This window comes from Falco cherrug, chromosome 1 (genome assembly GCF_023634085.1).
Source record: "Falco cherrug isolate bFalChe1 chromosome 1, bFalChe1.pri, whole genome shotgun sequence".
Classification (NCBI taxonomy): Eukaryota; Metazoa; Chordata; class Aves; order Falconiformes; family Falconidae; genus Falco; species Falco cherrug.
The window spans coordinates 108,135,533-108,161,124 of NC_073697.1; the positions used below are offsets into that span (position 1 = coordinate 108,135,533).

Below are 25,592 nucleotides of genomic sequence, written 5' to 3' on the forward strand. Positions count from 1 at the left end.
TGCATAACCCCAAAGCAATATATTTTCATTAACTTATGAACGTATAGCAAAGTAATGACTTCTTTTTATAAAAATTGTGTGGTAAATCCATATAAACTCTGCATCACATCTTCATTGTAATTGCATCTACAGAACATTTCTTTAAGAGCTAAAAAAAAATTAAAATTCAACTGTATTAGGAATTCTTGCTCATTTTAAGATAAGGTATCATTCAGTCTAGTCATTTGCATGTAACAAGATAGTTTCTTCTACATTTTAAGTTTTAGAAAATACTTACTGTAATTTGATTTTCTCACAACAGGAATCCTGTCTGACGTGGATTTGGTAATGGTTTCACTACTCCAGGATCAATCTAATATTAAATTTTCTTCTTCGGACACTCTGGAAAGGGACCAACAAGACCTCATGAAGACACAGGGGGATTCAGTATCCCCAGCTCAGCAAACTGTGAGTAAGATGGCCCAGTTCTATTCCCTTTCTTCAGAGGCACAAGTTCAGATACAATATTCAGCAACTGCCTTACTAAATCTCAGCATACTTAACTGGTAACAAAGTAAACACTGAAAGTTTTATTCTTGAAGAGTAGAAACCTGAGTTACTCTTCTAGTTAAATCTTAAGCTCCATGCTAAATTTCCTATTTGATTGCTTAAAAAATCCTATTACTTTAAAACAAATCAGGCAATTCATCTAGTAAAAATGCTACATTTAAAGAAATCCTCATCCTGTTTCTAAAATGAATAAATAAATTAGAAGACAGAGACATCAGAACCTCTTTTCTACTCCCCACCAATAGAGTATACCTTCAAGCACTTTAGAATTCCTTGGGACATTTTTTGGAATAAAATGATCTCTCTCCTGTTGCCTGTATATTCATCATAAAAGTACAGTTCAGAATAGTGGTTTTCATCAAACAATGGCAAAATAAGCTTTCCCATACTCTTATTATGAAAACTTCAGATGGAGAAGTGGAAGCACTGCCATTCATACAGCTTTAACTAAATATAGAAAGTTTTTAAAATTCTTATTTAACAAAAGATATCATAAATACATGTATTAAGGCTATAGAGGAGAGCAAGGAAGTAAGAATTCAGAAATTACAAGTTTGTGTTCATTTGAGATGCCAAAAGTGTCATGAGGTCGGATTTGCTTTCTGCAGAATCCATGACAGAACAAAACATTAATAGCTTTAACACACAGACCCATGTGCAAATGAAAAAAACAGTTCTGCCATGTTCCACTCTGCAGAAAGCACTGACTTTTATGCAAAATTCCCTTTGGGGCTTCTTGGAATCTGATTGCTCCATGAAGGCATATATTCCTTTATCTGTTCTCCTAAAATACTATAAGACCAATTTGCATTTGGAGGGGGAAGGAGGAAAGGGGCCACTTGATAATCTGGTTTGACTTTTTGTGTAACACAGAACATTATATTTTCCCCTCCACTGAACACAATAACCTACTCTTGACTTAAGCATGTCTTCTCAAAAGGCACCCAAGTTGTTACTCATCCTTGATGTCCGGGAAAATATGCATAATTTCTATGCTGAATGTGTTCAGCTTCAGGATCCAGACACTGGTTCTCGTTAAGTCTTTCTCTTCCAGATTAAAGAGCGCTTTAGTAGCTGTTATTTTCTTTTTGCTGAAGTGCAAAAGGGAAGGGAGGAGATGAGACAGGAGGAAGGTTAAAATGTCTGCCTAGAGCCTACCTGTCTCTCAGAGCGAGTGTGGCTATGTTAATGAAAGGAAGTGATGTAACTAGCAACATATCTGGCAGCTTGTAACACCACCAGAGAATGAGATCAAGCTTATTTGACTAAACTTGTATATGACAAGACTTGCACTTATCATATTCCTGCCATTTAATCTTTCATCACTTGATCATACATCATCTTTTCCCTGACATTGTCAGACCAACTAGTCAATAGTAACCTAAGACATCCTGTTTTTCCAGGTTAGTTCAGTCTTTTCAATGCTTGTATCAATTTAGTTTTGAACAGTTTTGAATACCAAGTAACCAAAAACCCTTTAGATCTTTTAGGGTGTGAAGGTGGCTAGGACTAGTAATTTTATACTTCTCATCAATAATATATTTTTAATGTACTTTTTTTGTAAATAATTAAAATAAGATATTTGCTCATACTAATCCTAAATAAATGCCAATAATTCATTGCAGGATAACCCCACTTACAACTGCCAACCATATGAGTCAGACAGCAGGACAGAAAGAAAGAGCTCAGAGTCTTCTCACAGCCCCAGCCCTGCTTCTCCGGCCCAGGACCAAATTCACGGAAGATACCCTACAAGCCAAGGAATTCACTGTGGCAAGAACAAATTTAAAGCATCTTTCAGTACTGAAAAATTCAGACGATATAGTTATGAGGAAAGTACTGTAGGAAGTTATGATAGGTTTCTCAAGAGCAGCAGAAACCCCTTTCACCCTTACAAGAGGCAGATCAGCGAAGATGTCTTCCAGGAAGCACACCAAGCCCTCCCACCAGAAGGTTCACCGTTCAAAAATGCTAGAAGCATTGATGGGTTTGAGAGTCTACCAGGATCTACAGGTCCTGACGAGTCAGAGTCATTTCCTACACACATTCCGAATATCTCTGCAGAACAACCATGGTGTAACAGCCTCCAATACAGCACCACGGGTCAAGATCATGGTTCACAAGTCATGGTCAGTATTTTTTCTCATTTTTTTTTCCTGTTTTCAATGGCAAATATATACTTTCGGGATTATTTTATTATTTCTTAACATGGCTAAATGGACATTTAGTCTCTTGTCAAGTTGCAGGCAAGAGCTTGGGATAGGCATCCATATTTATTTGTCAAAGTTCTCTATTTTATGGCCTTTCCCTACTGAAAAAATCCTCAAAGATGCACAAGGACAAATGATTTTCCACTAGACAAGACACATGCATCCTAACAATCCAAATCCTTCCTGACAACAGGGTTTGTATCAGTAATTGTCATCAACTAGTATTTTCAAGGGACAAAAGTTCACAAAACAGTATTTTTCAAGCATGAGAACATGTATATCAGATTTGTTACAACACATTGGCTGAGCTGTATTTTTCTCAACACAAATAGAAGAGAAACTCTAAGACATCAGTACTACTTAAAATGAAATATAAGATCTGTTCATGGTATGTGCAGTGCAAAGGTACCTGGGCTAATTTACATAATGGATAAAGGCAAGTGCCTATTTGGGGCAGCACAGAGATCCCTGAAGGGCAAGGTAAATTACCCTTCAGTATCTGTCTCCACCAGATATCTCTACTGTGATCCAAAGTAGTAAAATTGTATCTTCATCATCTAGTGCAGACAAAACCAGTGACTACATCTGCCAGGAGAGGGCCCTAACCACTGGTTCTAAATTGCTGTGATGCAAAGAATTTAAGGGTTACCAAAAGAAAGAGGGGTTAAAAAAAAATAAAATCATCTTAATTGGATTAAGACAATTCACCAGGGAATGGCAGGATGTTGTCAGGGTACATACCTGGAGATTGAAGCCATTCAAGTTAAGGAGGAAATTGAACTAGATCTCTTATTTCCTGGATAAATACTCATCTAGGTCAGATGAGTTTAACACAAAACCTATAAGCAGTTGATGAAAAACATTCCCATTTTCTTCCCCAGATCCCTGTGAGATGTAGAGAATGTCAAGATAGCACGGCAGGAGCCCCTTACCAAATACATGTGACTACTCAGGAAAAAAAATTTCTCCACTGGTTCAGTCAGCATGCAACTTCAAAGCTCTTAAATAACTTACACACTGCTGGTGTAAGTTATTTAAGAGCTTTGAAGTTGATATTTCTGAAAAAAACATCATCTTATGGTCACCAAAATAGCACGGACGTTTATTAATACTGGATGTGGCATTTGCTTGGTGCCAGGATATCAAATCAAGTCTAATATGTACCCCTACACTACTCTATACCATAAAAGATGGTCATTATGGCTTTGCTTTAAAACAGAAGGATAAGTGTTACTAGCTCCTTGAAATAATAAGACGTCTATAACACCAGCTCTCAGAACAGAATTCCTGTCCATGGGTGTTAAGTGGGGAAGGAACCAGATGCACAGATAAGGACACTGTTTAAGACACACCATTCCCTGCACTGTTTATTACCAGCTAGAGCTCTGTCTAGCGCTCTGCTTAGCATGCAGTTTGTTTGAATTGCTCTTCTAAAGCAGAGTGTTACCACACAAACCATATGGTACACTCAGTGTTCTAACTAAAAACCAGCAACACTTAACATCCAGGAGCCTGAGCCCTTAACAGAAGATTCAAGCCCTATGTGGAATCCAGGACAGGCAGCTGGACAGACCTTTGAGAAATTAAGACTTGATTAACCTAGTTATGTTTATTTCCACACCTGGGGGGGGGGGGGGGGTGGGAGGAGGATCACATTCTTACTATATTTCCTGTATCTTGATCAAATTCAGTAGTCAGCCTAGTTTGATTCTTCTCTGCCACCTCTTTCCTGTGCATTATAAACCTCGCTCTCTAGCTAATGACAAAACTCCAGCGCCAGCTTGAGGTACTGACAGTCTGCAAGATAAAACCAAGGAGTATTAAAAAAAGAGAGAGAGAGAGACATATGTGCATGCTCAGGAATCCAAGCTGGAGTATGGGGTTTGTGTAAGTAGGGAAAAAAGATAAATGGAAACTGCTATTTTCTCAATTGCTCTTTGCATGGAATTTGGACTGGGATTTCCTTTTTTTAAATAGTTAATAATATGAACACAGGAAGCAATGTTTCTTCTTGCACCACTAGAACATAAAACAAATTCTGTGTAACACACACCATGACAGAATCAAGTCCAAAAAAGTAATAAGTATATTGAAAGACAAATCAGAACAATGACTAACAGTTCTATTCTAAATTGACGTGTTTTGTCTTATAACTCCTCCCTTAAATATTTTCCAGCAGGATTCAGACATCAAGCTCAGGACATCCCCACTAGAAGGGCAGCCCGGTTTATACTGCTATCAGCCTCAAGTGCAGCAGACGTATTGCCCCTCACATCCTTTCCATCAGGTCAGTACAATATGCAGACCAAAATCCCCTGTATTTCTAGCACCATAATGGTATGGTAGTTACGGTAATAACACAAAAAGACAGATGAAACAATACCTGCTTAATTTGTGTTTGCAAGGCCATGTTTGGATACACACATTTTGCTTATGACAATGAGATCTTAAAAGCAGCACATCTAAATGCATTTTTCAATCATCATCCAGAAAACAGAAAAAAACCCACCACCCAACCTTGTAAAAATTAAATCTTGGAACTGCTTATTTATATTTTTACCATTATGATCAAGAAAGTTGGCTTTGAAACCAGACAAATTATTAACATAACCGTTGGCATTTCAGGATCCCAGGGAATTAACTGTGCTTTAACTTCAGAATAAAAAACTAAATAGATGTGGCTGTATACTTAAAATTCAGATCAAACATAGAAAAGCACTTGTAAAGCAAAATTTTAACAGATGATGCTCACTTTCCTTGTGCTTGATGGCCCACACATCTCTTTTGCAATCTTTTGACTATTACATCATCCCCAGTGAAAGATTATTCAGCTGAAGCATAATTGACAATAATGCTGATGATGCACGAGAATGTACAATATTAAGGTTGCTCTTTTGTAATGTAAGCATATTGTTAATGCTAAAAATGCACAGGAGTAACTGACACCTTGTTTTTCTTGAGTGTGTTTAGGTGTCATTTGAATACATATCAGTTCATATTTTCAAAGCAGCACACATATTGTATCTTTGTAAAACCAAACATACATACCTTAATCTTACATGTGATCCTAATACGTATTTATAGAGGCTGGCAAGTGAGGTCTACTAAGCTTTGAAAACTTGGCATAGAGGGAGACTGCGTACCACAGAAAGTAATTTTCATTACTTTGAAATGTATTTAAATAATTTCCTTTAGTTATAAATGGTGGTGCTGTTCAATGCATTGAAATTTTTCTTTTATGCTTAGTTATCTGCAATGTACAAAATTTTCAGTAAGACAGATAGTCGAGGAGGTAAAAATATGCTTGAAACACCCTATTAACAAAAAAAACCAAACAACAACAAAACCCAAAACTTATTTAAGGTGAAATTAAGGCAACAAGGATTTTTCAGATAATCAGGCAGAAATCCATATACAAAAAGAGCACAACTACCAAAACTCCCAACCATTAGAACTGAATTAAATTAAACTTACAGGGAATTCATAGATAGAAAATACTTGAGCATAAAAGCTCACACTTGAGTTACGACTCCTTTGATCCCAGTGACTGATGACTGATGTTGTGAAATCAACTATACTATCTTATTCAACTTGCTCAAGAGGTATAAAAAATGTGACTAACAGAGCAGTGATTTAAAACTGTGCAAAGAAAAAACAGGTTACTCTATGTTATTTCATAGGGATTGTTAATTCATATGGTGTTACTAGTCTGAGTCGTTGGAATAGTAATCATACCATTCATCACCAGGATTTAGTCCCTCATGAGGAAAAAGAAAGGTTATTTTTGGCATGATGTAATTTAAGAGGAAATTTAAGTAACTTCTGAAAACAGATGCTGAATTACCATAAAAAAACCAAAAATCTTGGAATTTTATGATCATTGATAAAATTAAATCATCTGTCACAGATGACTTTTTAGGAATTTCATTTGTTAGTGCAGCAAGGCAGCTCAGAAAGCATCTTCAAGGACCCACACCTGCATGAAGTAAACTTCTAAAATCAGGTTCCTGTTACTGTCATCTTTCTCCTCCTGCTCCCTCAGCTGTGGCCAGCCCCTGACCACTAACTGGACTTTGTATTTAAATCAGCTTAGGAACTCAGGGGCATGGAGGTTCTTCAACTAGGTGTTGCACAAGGACAGACCAATTTGCTTAGGGCGTCCAGGTATTACTGAAGTTCAAATAGTTTCAATATCAAGGATTTTTGTATCCCCTGTCCTCAGTGGATTGCCTTGTAAAGCTTGAGAAGTGTACAGATGCTATATAGGTGTGAGAAGGCACAGGTAACAGAAAGAAGCGGTTCTCCTACACTGCATCAGGAAATATGGCTAGAGAACATCTCACTCCTGGGTTTTTCTTTTACCTATCTCCCCAGCATTCCACTATCCAGAATTTACTGAACCATTTTTTCCCCCCTATAATGTGGCAAAAAAGTAACTCCATTTCAAGTTATCAAACCCACCATAACTATTTACTTGTTTTTTCTTGTTAGCCTAAAACTCAATAGAAGGGATAAAAGTTAATAACAAAATTAAAATAGAATGAGAAGAAAGGTGATATTACACTACCATTCTAACTTACAAATTGATTTTATTATTATTATTATTTCAGAAGCAAAGGGTCCTAGATGGAAGATTAACTTGACACAAAAGCTCTGCTGCAAAGATAAACTAGTTCCCCACTGAGACTGCAGTACACACATTGTGGATGTGCCATACATCTCACACGCAGTATAAATGTCAGGTTTGTGTGGTGCTTTAGCAGAAACTCCAGTTAGCTTGTTAATTCATTTGAATATTTTTTAATTTCTTTATTCATTCTGAAGGAGGCATCCTTCCCCGTCACTGCTGATTTGAAACCAGTACTATTACTATACATTGGCATTAACCACATTCAAAAAAACTACAAAAATTAAAGCTGAAATACACCACCTGCGAGCTGCTAGGCAAGATACAACAAGCACTAAGAGGAAAGTCTTCCATCCACCTGCAGGCTGGCACTGTGACAGATCTCTTATACGCAGCAGGTTTCTGTTAGACTTTTCAGTATTTGTGCTTCTTAGTAGGAAAAGCATGGCAACATGTTCTACTACTCAGAGGAAAAAAACAACAGGTATGAGCAGCCAAAGTCACAACAGATAGAATTGCTGTCTGTGTGCCATAATCAGATACTGGGAAAAGAAAGAACATGTGATACTAGACTGAGAAGAAGTGGAATAACATCTTTTGCATGAAGCAGCTCCAGCATTAATACTTTACGTTTCAAATTTGAATGGAGCAGTGCAATTTAAATCACTAGGAAGTAACACTCAGGAGAACAGGCCCTTTAGCCTGAAGTGAAGGATGTTCAAACTACACCTCACTTTTCATTAGAGGGATGAGAAAGATCAAACCCTTTGCTAATTTTGTCCAAATGATAAAATGGCCTCACCTTCCCCTTTGCTGGACACAACACAAATGGTGACTCACAAGAAAAATTACTTCTTATTGACCTGAAAGAAGTAGCAGACACTTACTGAAGTCACTTACCCACCCACCATAAAACACGGACATCTTTCATGCCAGTTGACTGTAAAACCAGCTCAAGCCTGTCATACCAGACCATTCCCCAGCCTCTGTATCCCTCAAAAAGGAGTAATGAATCCAATAAAACAAAAATAATCCTTAAAATGCCCAGTTCTTGCCTTTGGTGATGACATCACAACCAGCCCCATCTTAGTATTCGTTCGGTTCAAAGAGCCACTAAACCAATTAAAATCAAAATTATTGTATGAATTGCCCACTTTTCTGCTCTAGTGAAAAAATATACACACGGAACTGCACAAGGAAATCAGTTCACAGCTGCTCTGGAGACTGCAGTTTTGCCCAGTATTTAGTTCAACAAGGCAGGACATGATTAATTATGTACATCTCATTTATTTCATCCTGCTTACTGTAGCAAACAAATGAGTGTATTCAGAATGTTTTTCCACATTCCATTTCAGGCAGTTCAATGTTAGAAAGGTACAAGCAGACAGACAAAAACCCAAGCAACAACAATAAAGTTACTGAGAAACTGAAATAAATTATTCACAATCCAAAATAAATAAATGAACTATGAACACTTTGCAAGCACATAACCTCTCGCAGGCTTGCTTTTTTAAGGGGACAAAGACCAAGAGCAACAGAAGCTATTGGTCTGAAAATAGGAATGACAGTAAGAAACTGAAGAGACATATAAACTAATTGTCAAGGAAATTTTCCCAAAAAGTCTTGCAAGCTATATTTATAACCTTTCAAAGGAACCCATAAAATCATCATGACACAGGACTTCTAGAGCTAAGCAATAAAACACTAGAACAGGGCTCAGCAACCTTTGAGTACTAAGGAAGGCATGCAGGTATATTTTTTAATAGCATATGACATGACTCCTAATTTTGGCCATGCCCTAGCCCTGGCATCTGGAAAGATTCATCTGTAAGAGGCAGGAATTCCTCTCACACAGAGCTGAGTTCAGTGGGAGCCTTTACCTCATGGAGAGCCAACTGATGGTATCTTATGGTATCTTACCTTAGCAGGATAGTGTTTCTTTGTTCTTGAAAGTTGCTTGCCAGCAGGTTTAAACTATAATTTGGAAAAGAAAAATATGTCACCAGCTGCTGTGTTAAAAAATTGAGAGCAAACCTACAGAAACTGATGCAATCGAGGCTATCTATCAGCATTATCTCCCCTCTTTTACCTATTTTATTGCATTGGCATATTTCTATCATGGTGATTGCATGATAGGCCAGCCATTTCTTTACTGTGTCTTGAGGGCTGGACAGGCGTAAAGATCTCTTGAAGAGATAGCTTAGCATTTCAGTCTCATGTAGCATTCTGCTGCGTTTCCCCAGGGGTGGGGTGACGGTAACATACATGCTATCCGATTTTAGATGTCCTGGCTATTCCTTCTAGCTTTCTGATATAGAACATGGGGGGGGGGGGCGGAGCTAAAAAGCTGCTTGAGGTGGTGGTTAACAGCATAAACTCCTGGCCTCCTGGAGAAGCCTGTTTCTTGTCATTGACTGAGGGAACTGAGAGGAAGCAGCCTCACAGCTTCAGTGTGAGTCAGGCAATATGAAAACTGTCTATGAGAAATGTCTCATACACCACTCTCCTGACCCCTGGAATGACATTACTAACTTATTCTATAATAATACATTTGCTTTATATATACTCTGATGCCATCTACTAAAGCTTTTGTTGTTATTTTTGGGGGGTTTTACTGCCTTGCTTGATAATAGCAAATTCAACTGATGCTTTGGGATGCTAATTTCTGGGAGTCGATTTTATACACTTTGAATTTTTGTCTTGTTGTATCCCTCTCCAGCTAAAACATGAAAAACAACAGCACACAAACCCAAACAAGGCTCAGTCAAAACTTCACTTTCTTCTTCTTTTTTAGTGGCTTTGCTTAATAGGCTTATTTTTCTATGGTGCACATTGTTTGTTTTATTTTGATTTTTTTTAATGTATATAAATAAAATTACAGCATTAATTGACTTGTCTGCATAGTGCAATGTTCAGGGGAGGCTGAGTGGGCTAAGGTACTTCAACCACAAAAGAGATGGATGATACACTTTAGGTCTATAAAATTATGAATTATCTGGAGACAATTAAAAAGGTAGTTTCTCTTTTTTCACAAGAAATGTGAATGCTATGCCAGTACCATAGCAGGCAATAATAAAAGAAAGTAGTTTTTTACATCCTTCAATTTGGAACACAGTGCAACAGGATCTGGTAAGAGCCAACATACCAGTGAGCTCCTCCTCATATGTGTCCTGTTTCTTATACTTCTTAAGCATTGACTAATAATATTAATGTTTTCGAAAACCATGATAAAAAGACTTCAGGTCTGAATTGGCGTAACAGCCATTGAATGTAGGCAGAGGACAATATCCTCAGAATTTCATAGTTTAATACTGTTTTTAAGAAAGAAATGTTTTTGACAGCTTGTTGCTAAGCCAAGTAACATCTCGTTTATTGTATCACCAGTATCCCTCAGGAGGCAGCTACCCTGTGACTTATATTACTTCATCACACTACCCTTACCAAAGAATTGCTCCTCAAAGCAGTCAAGAATCCCAGCAGCCTCTGTTTCCCAAACCCATCTACTCCTACAGGTAATAAAATATTTTTTCAAGTCCTAGTGTTACAGGAAATACACTGTTTACCCATGGCCTATTTCCAGCATAATTTGCAATAACATACTTACTCGTATTTGTCTTGTACCCAGTGCGCTCTGTCCTGTTTGTATGAATCACAAGATGTTCCAGACTCTGGGGCCAAGGCAGAGGGAAATGAAATGTTGTAAAGCATGCAAACAGTCTTGATCACCCCCATAAAAGCTAGACATTTCTCTAATAAAAAAATCTTAGGTGTTGCAAATTTCATCAGTGCAAGACTAATAACACTTAGTTGTCTTTTCTAGGACCTGTATTAAAACTATTTTTTTTCTCCAGTTACTAGGGGGAAATGCCTAGAAAACATATCAGATATGCAAGTCACCACACAGGTTTAGTCCCCAAATAGCAGTCTAATAAAGTAGATCAGATAATTAAATTTCCATTATACGTCTTGTCACCATCAATTTGATACTCTCTTTGTGGCCTTTATCAGTTTGAGCTTTCAAACACAACCTTAAATAAGTACACAATAGCAGGACTTGAAGGCTGTGGTCTTGATTCCACTTTCTATTACTTTATTTTAAACCCAGGTTGGGCCTTCTATATGCACTTCGAGAGCTACCTCTGGAAGTTAAGCAGTGTAAGGAGACTGCTTGTAAACAACTGAGTGGCAACTTTAAGCATCATCAGTATTCATGCTATGATAGTGAAAGCCAGCGTACCTACACACACTGAAAAATAGGGGGTTTTCTACTTCTGAGGAGTCAAGCAGAACAGGCTAAAATACTTTTCTTTCTCTCCCTAAAGCATCCTGATCTTCATGGCACTCAAAAACAGCAAGACAGGGAGTTTGCCAGTCAGTGAGATTTACAATTTCATGACGGAACATTTTCCTTACTTTAAGGTGAGTTCCACAGGGAGGGGGGGCAAATCTCTCTCTAAGCTTACCTGGCAGCAGAGGGAATAAGGGAGGGGATTCAGTCTATGAGAAGGAATAATTTCTTAGTAGATTAATATCAAATCAATTATACACGATATACCTTCATGATCATAAATCACCCAGCATTTTAGGCCTAGGCAGAAATGTTAACACAATATGTGGTAATATTTAACACAAAAAGATATTAAGAACTGTTCCAGCTTAGAGTTTGTGCAGGTAACAGTGGCCATTCCTCAATAAAAACTCATAACAAGGATAAATATTTCTAAAAACACATCCATTCCTTCACCTCAGATCTCAAATACAGGCAGAACTGGTCTTGTGGCTTCCTCTGCCATCAACAGCACCTCCAGACTCGTGTGGAAGCAGAGGTTCAAGGTTATCTTGCTCTGTTCTGGAGCTGGGACATCCGTCTTAGGCAACTTCATCACTTGCATACACTGTACAAAGTATAAGATGTGATAAATGGTACTAAGCTTATAATTACACAGTAATGTTGGTGAAGGTAAGGTTGTATGGTTTGCAGCAGATACTATTGAAATTTAAATCCATGCTATAAAAGAATGGTTTCTTGCACTTGGAATGCAAGTGGAAAGAGTTAGTTAGCGCATGATCCAAGAGCAGAAGGATTACAGTTCAGGTTTTGAAAAGAGCTATAATAGAATCACCAACTGCTGCTCAAGACAGAGCTTTATGATGCTGATTCTTTAAAAACTTCTCACTGGAAGTCCAGATCAGGTGACCTGCAACTGCTAGCAAGGCCCAAAAAAGAAAATAAAGCATCACAAGTCTGTCCTGTTTCCTATTGCAAATAAACACACAGCAGTTAAATTTAAAGCAACTACAGAAAGGCAATTGAAACATTTGTATTAAGAAAAGAACACTAAGAATAACTAAAAATAAATGTTCTGATACAATTTTGCAATGGTTTTGGACCACTGAGGGTAAATAATGCCCACCAAAAAACAAACAAACAAACAAACAAAAAAACAACCACAAACCACTTGTCAGTAATCAGAGGAAAAGAGCACACATTATCATGAAGAACTGTTAGGATCCATTACACTTCTGTATTCCCAGATTTCCTCCCAAAGGAATCACTAGCTACTCAGTTATTTGTTACAAGCAAGAGAAGAGAGAAAAAATAAAGAAACCTACCCTCACAATTCAAGAAGTATTCCATCACAGCATGACTGGTTACAATCCACAGAAACAAATCTGAAGCACTCTAACTTTGTTAAGTCACAGGGACACAACTGATTTTTAGGCTAAACACACATGAAATTAAGCAATGACAGTAATCTAAACAGGGAAAGGAAGAAGGATAGAATGACACACAAGAACACAGCAGCTATACATTTTCTTCATTTTCAGAACAAGAATAAGTGTAAAGATTTGTATTTTGTCCCTAACAGAATATTAACTCTATTTTCCATGCATTTACTACTAGTTGCAAGAAATATTAATAATCCAAAAGAAAATAGTTTGAGGACTATGAAAAAGGTCCTGGGCCACATCATCTTGAAATTGATGTTTTGCAAACTATGCTTCTTAGCATAACGCACAAATCATGTGATCTACAGCAAAGAAACACATTCTTATCTGATTAGTTTTCTAGAAAAATAGCACAAGTTTCAAGCAGAGAGGTGGGAATATTAAAGAAAAGTTTTGCAGGCATGTCCACATTTATTCATCAGACCAAACTGAAATTAATTCTCCTCTGTCTTACATCACAATCGATTATAAAATTCAGCAGCAGCTTGCAAACCAAATGCTGCAGCTGCCACCATGCACAGAATTCCTCAGACACAAGACTGTGGCTTTGCTTGGTGTCACCTTCCTGGTCCTGAAGTTAAAGTTATTCTGACACAGCAGAAATGATAGGGTGATATACATCCTTTCCTCAACTACATATTGTGTGTAAACATTGTGGATCATATATATTGTGATATTTTCTGTGAAAATGTATAGATGTGTGTGTGTTCATATGTCTGCCTGCATGCATACATACATACATACAGATGTGTGTATACGTATGCTCATCTGTACAGTAGGTATACTCCTGCCACAGCTTTAAATAACTGGTTTATACCTAATCTAAATTTTTCCCTTCTTATCAAAACTTGCCTGTTCCACAGGGAGTGGGTTTTGGTGGTGGGTTGTTTGTTTTGGGGTTGGGTTTCTTTTTTACAGATTCTCAGGTCTTTTTCTTAATTCTTTTAAAAATTGATGAGAAAGAGGTTACTGCTGTCATATACCTTATAGTAAAAGAATGGTGCAGGGAGTACTACTGCCTTCGCTGTTTTGAGACGGCTTTATTTTTGGATTTTACTTACAACTACAGTCAAATGATTGAGTAGTTCCATCCCAAACACCCTTAAAATAAGCAGGGGAGCATAAGCAAGCAATTATTATGCTTACAAGCACTAAACCCTGCCTACCTCTGGTCTTTACAGCAGCCCAAAAAATTATCAGTATATGACAAAAGCTAATATCCTCTATCCTCCCTTTTCTGCAGTCTTCAGCAAGACAAAGTAATATAAAAATCAGTGAGGAACATTTTATTGTTGCTACCAGAACTCACTAAATAGCAGGAGACAACAGGGGGAGGGGAAGCAATTTAAGCTGGAGAGAAACAGAGTACAAGTGTACACAGAATCTTGCTGGGAGACATTAGATGATACAAGCCTAGTCAAATTAACTTGTATTCGCTGCCACAGCAAATTTAGTTTCTATGATGCAACAATCTCATTTCTAGTTGAAACAGAGCAATCCAACTCCTACGTCCTAAAAAAAACATCTACGCAGCTAAAGTTGAATTACTCTTTGATGTACCTCTCCCTTCTCTTGAGACCTAGATTTAAAGAGAAAGGGTTTTGCAAGATCACTGAACTCTTTAAACTTCAAGAGGCGGTCAGGATCAATGGGTCTGTACAATAATATTTTTCGCCTGTCATCCTTTTTTTTTCTTTGTAGTGATTAGTGAGTCTAACAGAAAGCTTTAATCTTGTTAATTGGAGTTATTGCCAGTGGTCCAAGAGGTTAGAAAACTCTGTGCTCTGATGGAACTTAAGAGCAGCAAGTATTCTCTTGCAGTGTCCAGCTCCACACGGCTTCATCCACACTACGCTGAATGCAGCAATGGCAAAAATGAGCTATAGCAAGGAGATTCCAACTATAGGAGAGCACCTTCAGTAGCCAAAGCTCAGTTTATTAACAATCAAATGTTAACTTAAAAAACTGGTGACAGAGTTGTAACACACACACACTGCCAGAGTGTTCCTTCAGGGCCTACCTAGGTAAATGACTATTTTTTGCTGCTCAGCAATACCAAGTTTAATGCAAGAACCTGTTCAACTCTTGGCAGCAGTCTCCAGAATAAATCTGTGTACTTTTCGCTCTTACGTTTTTAAAACTATCTCATAGTTTACACCCCCACACATTCTGAAAACCTCTGAGAAACACATGCCACTCCCAACTTTCTGGTGCTTAGCAGAAACACTAATTATCCTGTCTAGATACAGACAGAGGTATATGTAGCCTCATGTGCAGAGCAAGAAACATGAATATTCTTTCAGGTCAGCGTATTCAGTAGCTAAGCACACATCTTACCTAGGAGGAACAGTTTTATTTACTCTTAGAACTGCCAGAAAGCAACTAGAATATGATCTGCAAGGCAGAAAAACTGATTCATCATCTTTAGTATTACCCTGTGGCAGAAAGAGTTTTAAAGGGGGTTTTGTTGGTTTGGTTTTTCGGTGTTTTTTGGGGTTTGGTTTTGGTTCGTTTTTTTTTTTTAATAGAAATGCATGTGGTCTCACCTGTGGGACTGGCTAACAGAATAGTGAAATGCTGACATCAGGCGGGCCAAAAGGGTAGAAACTGCACTGCTATGAAGGGAAAATAGTTTCTTTTTTAGTAAATAACATGTGTTTAACTCACACAACGAATTAATTTTCTTAATGAAGAAAGCAAGTATTAAATTCGACCCTGAAATTCTTCAGTAAGGCTTTCAATACCTTAACCCACAAGATAGTCCTTCATAAGCTAGGAAAGAACAGATTTTACATTCCCGATAAAAGTAGAATTTATGTCAAAGTATGTTCAAAAATTCATATTGTATCATGTGAAAGCAAAAATGTACACAAGCACATGCATAAAAGATGGTCTTAAAGGAAATTTGTTACACTAGACAACAATTAGAGAAACTATCAAAAAGCTGTCTTTCCATGAAAGAAGGGTCCCTACTAATAAAGTGTAAGAATGGAAAGGAAACAATGGACATAAAAGGTATATTTTAATTTTTAACCTTTTCAAAAAGGCTATGGAAAATCATTATTTATTTCTTGTGCTCTCTGTTCAGTAATTTTCTGTGGTTGATAGGAATAATTATAATGACAAATATTTTGCATCCATGATTATGAATCAATAGTGGCACATAGACAACTTCACACCCACCTTTCAGAGTTGTTTAATTTCTTTTAATTCTTATGACACACAGATGAGGATTTTTTGGAAACAAGAAAAGAAAAAGCATCCAAAATTGATTAAAAAAAAAAAAAAGGCCTCACATACACTAATACTGAAGATCATTCTTTGTAATCCGATGAGCTCTAAAGTCTCTCTCTCTTGAGATTTCTCATCTCTGCAAATGCAGACCTCTTGGAAAGAATATAAAGAATACCATTTGACTGACACAGGTAAAGCTACAATTTCATTTTTTTTTAACTGGTCTTAAAATGACAGGGGAAGTCTAGCTGGACTTGCACTTGCATATATCACAATGAAGTCGGGTTTCTCAGGTTGATTCCTACCATTATGTAGCAAGTCATTTTTCCTGCACTCCCCCACCTTTTTTTTTAAGATTATAGTGCAGTGCCTATGAGCTAAGGCTGTTCTACTCAGATACACAACAAACAGCATCATAGAGAACCTACCAAAAGAAAAGCAAGGAAGTGACACATCAGGAATATACTACAGGAATCTTCTGATATGAATGTGCATACTAATTTGCAAAGCCTTAATGTGATGAGCACTATCTTGCAGCTGCAGGACTAAGTAAGCAGAAAGGAGTGAAATCAAATAAACAAACAGCAGAAAAAATTACATGCTATAAAAGAATACAGTGCCATTCTTTCAAGATCAGTATTTCAGACTAGCAAGCGAACAGGCATTTCCCATCAGAATCTGAGCATGACCATTTTGCTGGGTATTTCCCTCTTCATCCCTTACAGCAACATTAATTTTCAAAGTTCTTTCACAAGCAATCAGGAGAAAAAAAATATGTAAAAATTAAATTGTATAAACAGAGGTTTTGCACTAGGTTATCTTTTCTTTCCATTCTTGCAATTCAATGCAAAACTGTCCTCAGGGAAAGGAGGGAATTTTGTTTCCCTCACTGATCAGAAACAACATAATAAAACCAGACAAATCATTTTAATGAAACATAAGTCTTGTCCATTTTAAAAAAACCTTCCAGCTTCCACTGCTGAGTTAAAAACAAATGCAAAGCAAAAAATGCAGTGATCTGATGTAGAAACCTGTATCTCATCTGCAGGACTTGTGATTAAACCATTTGGTTATGTAATTAGCTAGCATACAAAGTTACACCTACAGCAGCATGCTAAAATTCTTCTGAAGTCTGCCTGGACACTTAGTTTGAGTCCAAGTAGCACATAGTCTTTCAATGAAGTGTTGGAAAACTTTCTAGGTGTTCCAAAATAGATTAAGAGAGATTTCCTGTTAGTTCTAGAATATAATCCTTTACACACTTAATTCTTGTGATTTCCAAATTCACTCTTAAAAATTCAGCAGCCCCTCTGACAAGGCCAACCTTCTTGCTTGGAAGATCAGTTACTATTTTATCTGGTTCCTTTCTCCCCACATAACATGACTATAACATTTTGTAGCTTCCTTCTAACATACAAGGTTAATATTGTAGAAAGTATAATATAAACAGCATTTCTTACCATCTCACCTGTCAAAAGAGAGAAATATATTTGGTGAGGTTTTTTTTTCCTTGATGTTCCATTCTTAGATTGGATTTGTTTTTCTAGACAGCTCCAGATGGCTGGAAGAATTCTGTACGCCACAACTTATCATTGAACAAATGCTTTGAGAAAGTTGAAAACAAGTCAGGCAATTCTTCTCGGAAGGGCTGTTTGTGGGCTCTGAATCCAGCCAAAATCGATAAGATGCAGGAAGAGCTTCAGAAATGGAAGAGGAAAGACCCAGTTGCTGTAAGGAAGAGTATGGCAAAGCCAGGTCAGTAATACGTTAGCATATTAGTTCTCAAACACTGGTACCCAGAACTTTTCTTTGCAACAGGCACCAAGCTGTATAAGAGAATTTATACATGATTTAGGAAAACAGAATTTTTCTGGGTTATAAAGTGTTTGGCAAAACAAGAGAAAAAAATTAAAAGCAGAATTAAATAGGACCTAGTTTTGCAGGAGTGCTTCCAAACAGGCACAAAGAAGCTTCCCCCAAAAAAATCTGTCTTGATATCTCACTAAACTTTAAGATAAAAACAACACTGAAATACATACTATAGAATAAAATCTGAAATTAACTGATAAGTATCCAACCTTTAAACAAAAAACCTGCGATTTATTACATACCTACTTGGAAATGATAATTTAGAAAAATATTTCAGTTCTTATCATCTATGGGCTAGCACTTCTGTTTGCCATTCCACTCACACATTTCCTGAGGAACACCAAAATACTAGCTGCAAGCTATGAAAATTAAGGCTCTGTTAGGAAAAAGTAAGTCACAGACTTTTTTTCTTGTTTTGTAGAAGAACTTGACACACTGATAGGCGACAAAAGTGAGAAGCTGAGACCTTCCATCATGTCCTGCAGTCCGACTGGTGTTGCAAGTGCATCCCTTTCCAGGCAGATGGCAGTCCAATCCCACTCCTTGTGCGAGCCATCTCTTTCCTCCGGGGTACCACAGCCATTACAGAGTATCCACGCATCAGGAGCTCTGCATGTCAAGAACCCCTTACCAAATTTGCTCGGGGGGCAGCAGACTGCGTGCTACACATCACCACAGGGGTTTCCTCCGATCTCAAGTACGTTAATGCAACAGTCACCTGACCCTCAGACCCTATTTCCTTCTGGGGAGGCTCAGAGTGAACTCCGAACTCAGCCCAGCATCACCCAGGATTCTCCACTGCCGGCCCAGACCCCCCCCACCTGCGGTGTGAAGATGCTGACAGAGCACTCGACAGCCAGGACAATGCAGGACACGCTCATGCAGGAAGGAGATCTCAGCAATGATATCGATGCTCTTAATCCATCCCTGACTGATTTTGATCTCCAAGGTAGATATCTAAGGCATTTTTATTTTGTAGAGTCAGGTTTATTACATCACATCCCAGCCTGCATAAGATGCATTTATGCTCTTCTTTTTTAACTACTTGTCCTTGCAACTGCTACAGAGACCAGCTTACTAGGTTACGTTATTTCACACAACATGGAATCTTTAAAAAGTTTCCCAAGAAAGCTACAGATTGACACCCAGCGTTTAAAATAATAACCTGCTTACTCTTGACTAGGACTGCTGATATTTAATACTGCAATACGGTATTTAGAATGTGGGTTTTTTTAATTAAAGCATATTTTCCACTGAAAACTACTCAAGCACAACTATTCAGTGCATATCAAGAGAATTATCACGTGAAGGGCACAAAGATAAATAATTTTGATTGAATTAACATGTTGACATTTTTATCAATATTTATTCAAACACCTTCCACATTTCTTCTCAGAGAAATTTTACTGTTTACTCCTTCTCAAGACATTCACATGATCTATGCCCTGAACAACTGTATTTTCTGAGGTGTGTTCTTAGTCATGTAATACTGACAGTAAAGTTTTTTATATTAAATAATCAAATCATCTTGAATAGACAGGATTTTGAACACCAAGAACATAGCTTTCCATGCAAAACTATGAAAAAACCTAGCAAGTTTATGTGTCTGTGTGTATATATTTATATATGTATACATATAAAATAAAACCTGTGAGTTCCAAATGGTAAAGCTCTTCCTGCACCAAATAACGTGCAAGAATTGCCTTCCTGCACAGGCAAAAAATGGTACTTTTTTAGGTTACAAAGCAACCTAAAAGAGCAAAAAAACATAGTCTTAATAATCTACATGACTCAGTGCCTGCGTGTGCCTTACCATTGTACTGTCAGAAATATTCCACAATCCGGCCATGCCCAGATTGCTTGACTGAGATTAACACCACAGGTTTTTGAATTCTTAGCTTCTTCCTCTTTCAGGCAGACAGATCTCACGTTCCACTCATTTCCCTGAACCTCTTTCCATTTTGCTCAGTTAATCCGGACCATACTCATTCGTATTGTGAATATTCTGTATGCTTCACCAATATGGTACAATCCCAACTTCCCTCTGTCCTCGCCTTTTACCTTAAATTTTTTAACCATATCTAAGCTTTTTACTTACTTTCTTTTTAAAATTCTCAAATCTGAAATAAGATGTGCTAAAATTTAAGACAAGGCCTGCACACTTGGAGCAAAATCATTATACACACACACACACAGAGTAAAAAAAAAAAACCAACCACCAAACACAAAATCAGGCTTCCAGCAAAAGGGCTAAAAATGTTACCCTGTTTGATAGTCTGTAGATGGTGGGTATAGCTTTGGACCAACAGTCTGCCTGCCACTGCCCTCCCTGAAAAAATCTTTGATGACGCATACGACAAACACAGCCCTCCTGCAGCAACTTATTTAATGCTTTCACTGGGATAGGCATGTTCAATGGAAAGACAAGAAACTTTTTGGTATATGTAAGAAAAATGCAACATTTCAGATCTTTTGATTTGTCAGGTCAATCACATATCCAGTACTATAGCGTGCAATTCAGAGACGGCTACACCATAAGAATACGAGAAGGCCAGTTGTAAAGTAATTTACAGATTTGCAGGTTTGTCCCATAAAGTGCCATTAGCTCTTCCAATATCTTACAGAGATAACAGAGGCAATTTCCTTTTTCAAAATTAGTGGGCTTTTTTCAAATAAAAGTTATGCTCCATAAGGATACATTTGCAGCAGAATCTTGCCAATTACCAAGCAAAATAATTTTCTTAAATTAATGCTGCTTTCTCCCAGATTTAAATTCATTAGGGAGACAGATGAATAGTAACTATTAATCTTTTTCCTTTCTCATTCCTAAGTGATTACCAGTACCTACACATACAGCACACACAACTGTATAATTACCAACTCCTGTAAAACAATGTTTCAAAAAGCATGTATAGAGAAAGTCAAATCAATCCATTTTGTTTTGTTATAGGAAATCTTTGGGAGGAGCTGAAAGACGACAGCCTAGCTGTGGATCCCCTAGTTCTCATTTCATCATCCCCAATGTCTTCCCAGTGTTTCCCTTCTCACTGCCAGATGGAGAACAGCAGCAGCAACAGCAACATCCCAAACGGAACTCCACACAGCAACTTACCCGACCTACAGCTCACTACTCTTTACTCTGCCTTTATGGAATTGGATACAGTGTCTCCTGCCTACCTAAGTAATTCTGGATCCAAACCTATAGCACTAATGTGAACCACGCACCAATCTAATTATTATAATTATTTTGTCTAAATACAGTCCTAACCATCACAGACATGTACCTATCTGATGTCAGCTGAAACTGTGTCCACCGGAATAAGAATAATCTTTTTCCAGAACTCACCTGCAGGATATGTAGCTTTACTATGATAATTTTCTACAGACAGATAGTAAATTTTTTTAAAAACTATTTAAAGATAATATTGTTAAAGGCTAAACTGGTCAACACCATTTTATCAAGCCACTCATCTTCTGCATCTTCAAGAAACAAATGACTACAAGAAGAAAACAAATCATTGACTTTATTCTTTTTTTTTTTTTTTAATGAAAGCTGCTTGCAAATGAACACAGAAGTCAAAGCACATAATAATCTAACTTATTTATTGGAGCCAATGATGGCAACAACATCTGCCACAGACCACTCAAAAAAAAAATATCTGCATATTAAAACATTTATAGTGCCCTTAAAAGAAGTTCTGGGTTTTGGTAAACAAGACTATAAACTGAAAATTCTGCAAGTATTAGAAGATAGAGGACTATCTGCTGACAGACTAAACCAAAGCAACAAATATACTTTAGTGAAAAAGTCTAAGTTTTACTGTGTTTAAAAAGAGATTTAAAACTCTGCTTTTTTTAATAAAAAAGAACAAAACAATTTAGTAGAACTTTTACTTGGCTGGAAATTATTCAAATTCATTCCTCTATTTTTATCCACATAAACTGAACAGTAAGATGAATTATTCAACCATTAAATTAACATTTTGAAAAATGCTAATAAAGAGAGAGAACAATAATAGTTGCAATTAGCCAAATCCAGAGAGCATCTCTATTTTAACATCCGGCTGACATCTGATACATCCACCAGGGTTCATTACGATGCTGAACTAGCCTTTGCATTAGGACAGCATATGGTTCCTAACACACTTCTCTCTCTGATTTACCATAAAGGTGCTGCTTGTGATGTGACTGAACAGTGTTTTATTTCAAGTGAAACAATCTAAAACCAAAGCAATCTGGAGCAGGAACCTTTAACAACACCAAGGAAAATAGTCTACAAACAAACAAACAAAAAAAATGTGTCTTTAATGACATCTCTACTCCCATATTATGGAAATCACAAGAAACTAAGGAAGTTAAAACTTAAGTCACATTGGGTCACTTACACTATGAAAATCAGCAAGGATTTACAAGGAAAACCATAGACCAGGTAGAACAGTGATAGTACTGTTAAAATAAATGCATGAAAGTTTAGTTAGCTGCTTTCTCACAGCCAGGTGGGATTACTGCCTGTTAGGAGTGAAGCCAAACCCAGGTTCAAATCTACACCCTCAACCATGCCTACTAGCCTAGACTTAAAATCAGATTAGGGGCAGACGGATAGAGAAGATTTAGGAAGAACACATGTGATGCAACTTTGTAATCCCTCACGCAGCTATCAAGAAATCCTCACTTGACTTGAGCCCCTCTTCCTCTGCATTCCTGCAAACAGAATATGCCGAGTGAGAATATGCAAACTCAAGCTTGCAAAGCTCTTCTATTCAAAAAAACAGCAGGAAGAGAGTTGTACAAACATAACAGAGCTAGGTGAATCAATTCTTGACCAACATTTAGATAAAGAAATAAGGAAAAAATTAAGTATGCCACATCACTAGAAATGTGCATACTACATGATAACCCTAAAGCATACAGTAAGTATAAAGCTGCTGAACATTATATTCAGTATAATTTAAGAGTTACCAAGTTACAAATAAATACCTACCAAGTGCAAACTTTAAGAGCAATAATACTATCCTAGCTACCTTTTTTGGGAAAAAAAACAACAACAACAAACAAATATATAACTTAATATAACCATGCACTGAGGAAAAACAAAACCAAACAGATCCCCTGCCCTGCACTCAGGCAGCATGTTTTTGCACCCCACTGGCTCTCCAACACATAGCTACTATTATTCCTTAAAACATGCCAACATCTCTTAAGCCAAAAATAACAATAAGTGGTAAATAATGTTATCTACAAATATTAGACCATTTACAACAGATCTGGCTTGTGCTGAGAGACTAGTTTCCCTAGCTCTGTGCATTTGTATGCTCTCTGACTTCGTCAGAAGACAGCACTACTCTGCCAGCACCCCCACTGCTCAGGTAGGACCATCTGTGCCAGACCCTCATAAATACATTCACTTAACTTCAGAGAACAGCCACTCTGACATCAGTGGGACTTCTGCATGCAGTTACCTACACCCTCAAGGACTTCTCAAGATAAAACCCTCTCCATTTAGAAGCCCTTCACTGCAAACACCAGAGTTGGTACACAGATCAAAATTTTCAGAGGCCTAAGGGAGTGACATACTCAGTTTTCAATTACTTTCAATCACCATTTGCATCAAATTCTTATTAGCCTTTTTTACAATCATTACAAGAATACATACTGAGTAGCATACCGTGAACCACATTATGGCCAGTATACAGGATGTTACATTTTGCAAGATATTACCCTACAGAATTAATGGTCTTCCCAATATTTTATATTTGGCAGAGAGAGATGATGACAAGAGAATGCATGAGAATGTACCAAATGAAGTGTATCAGGAAGGTCCATCACGCTAAAGACATGGCAAAATTGTAATAAAATATTTGTGATTAAAGCAAATCCACGGCAGATGAAAAACCCATTCAAACCAACAGTATGATTCTGGACCACACTTTAGATGAGCTGAATATCTGCTACAGAAACTCCAAAATCACAGATTTTAAATGAAGAAAAGATAAGGTTCTTTTGTTGTGTTAGAGACTTATTCATTATTTGTAAATTTGTATGTGTTATTCATATCCTCTGTGATCTGTGTTTAACAGGCTAGGGCATTCTCTCACATGCACCAATATATTCCATGCTTGTGACCATACACATGATCACAAGGCGGAGGGGAAAGAAGAAATAGAGAAGGAAATCTAAGCACCATACTGTATTATGTATTTTTCTTGGCAATAAGTCTTCGAAGAATTATCAGACATAAAAAACAAAAGGGAAAAGAACACTCTAACATCTTTTTTTGTGCGTGTTTTGCTTGACTTTCTTGACATACTGTAGCTACACAAGAGAGGTTTGTCTTCCCTATATAAAGTTATTTGTTCCAAGCACCTTAAAGTATTTTCTCCAATGCATTCCATATTTAACATGGTTGGACATTTCAAAGAAGTTATAAGAAAAATAATGTAATGACTTTTATTAAAAAAAGAGTCACATTTTAAAAAGACTGCAAGTTATTAACTAATATAAATTGTCTGGGTTCCCCTTCCCACCCCCTTTCAGGCTCTTGCATCTAGAATTTTATTGTCTTGCTTCAGTGATTCTGGTGATTCAGGTACACGCAAAAGAAATCCCATTGAAATATGGGTGCAAGAGGAAAAAGTCATACTATAAATTACAATTCTGGAACAATTCTTTTTTTAAAAAAGTTAAAAACTATATTTATTTAACTACTTTTGTTTATATAAGAAGAATAATCCTTGTACAATCCTTATCTAGTACTTAAAAAATAATTTTTGACACAGTCACTGATAGCACAGTAGTAGTTTTCTTAGAACTTGTAGAGCTGGTGACACCTTAAATTGCACCTACCATAAATTAAGTGTTTTGCACACACTGCAAATCTATTTAAGATAGATTTGCATTAAAGATCATTTTAAGTAGTAGTCTGAAAACAGGGGGAGAAAGAAAGAAAAGAATGATGTTTTCCCAGTCCAAGGCTAACAACATTTGCTTAATCAGCCTAAACCAAACACATTATGCAAACAGCTATTTCTGTCTAGGGAAAAAAAAAATCTTAACTGTAATTACCATAAAAATACCTTATTACCAAACAGAAGAAAGTCTTCACTGTTTCCCTCTCCAGTATATGATTAGGAAAAATTTGCACTCTAAAGTTTAGGATTTATTAGTTTAACCTTTTTTTTTTAATTGCATCTTTCATTCAAACTTCAGAAAATTCAAATAGCAATTTATATTGAAACTATGTTTGCAAGCTCTTTTTTCTTGACATGAGCCCAAATTTACAGTTATAAGACTTCAGGCTAAAGTAGGCTGCTACCCATATGTTTTCCTCTTCTTGGTATAAAACCTGAAGACTCATTTGCTTTCGTTGATACAGT

At 37.0% G+C, this 25,592-nt stretch overlaps 1 protein-coding gene and 1 long non-coding RNA gene across 4 annotated transcripts in view; one reads left to right on the plus strand and one right to left on the minus strand.

Annotated features, from left to right (window-relative positions):
- The window catches only part of LOC114016032 (uncharacterized), a 50,228-nt gene that overhangs the window by 22,593 nt on the left and 2,043 nt on the right, over positions 1-25,592 (minus strand). The window contains exons 2-7 of one of the 3 annotated variants that reach the window (XR_008730654.1): positions 17,811-18,078; positions 13,000-13,143; positions 12,131-12,281; positions 10,991-11,054; positions 9,307-9,360; positions 278-381 (exon numbers count right to left, since the gene is read on the minus strand). This is a non-coding gene — a long non-coding RNA (uncharacterized LOC114016032). The remainder of the gene's footprint in view (positions 1-277; positions 382-9,306; positions 9,361-10,990; positions 11,055-12,130; positions 12,282-12,999; positions 13,144-17,810; positions 18,079-25,592) is intronic. The other 2 variants (XR_008730655.1, XR_003560291.2) reach the window with 2 other exon arrangements.
- Positions 328-24,213, plus strand: FOXN1 (forkhead box N1). Its single transcript, XM_014280350.3, has 8 exons — positions 328-447; positions 2,175-2,678; positions 4,936-5,046; positions 10,771-10,898; positions 11,709-11,805; positions 17,898-18,105; positions 18,641-19,168; positions 21,170-24,213. The coding sequence occupies exons 1-8, from the start codon at positions 328-330 to the stop codon at positions 21,433-21,435; spliced, it is 1,962 nt and encodes a 653-aa protein (XP_014135825.2). The 3' UTR covers positions 21,436-24,213.

Bases quoted from the DNA above. Each gene is read 5' to 3' on its own strand.
- FOXN1 (XM_014280350.3), top strand. From the start codon at position 328: ATGGTTTCACTACTCCAGGATCAATCTAATATTAAATTTTCTTCTTCG. The intron at 18,106-18,640 runs GTCAGTAATACG...CTTGTTTTGTAG, and splicing joins GAAGAGTATGGCAAAGCCAG to AAGAACTTGACACACTGATA. The intron at 19,169-21,169 runs GTAGATATCTAA...GTTTTGTTATAG, and splicing joins GACTGATTTTGATCTCCAAG to GAAATCTTTGGGAGGAGCTG.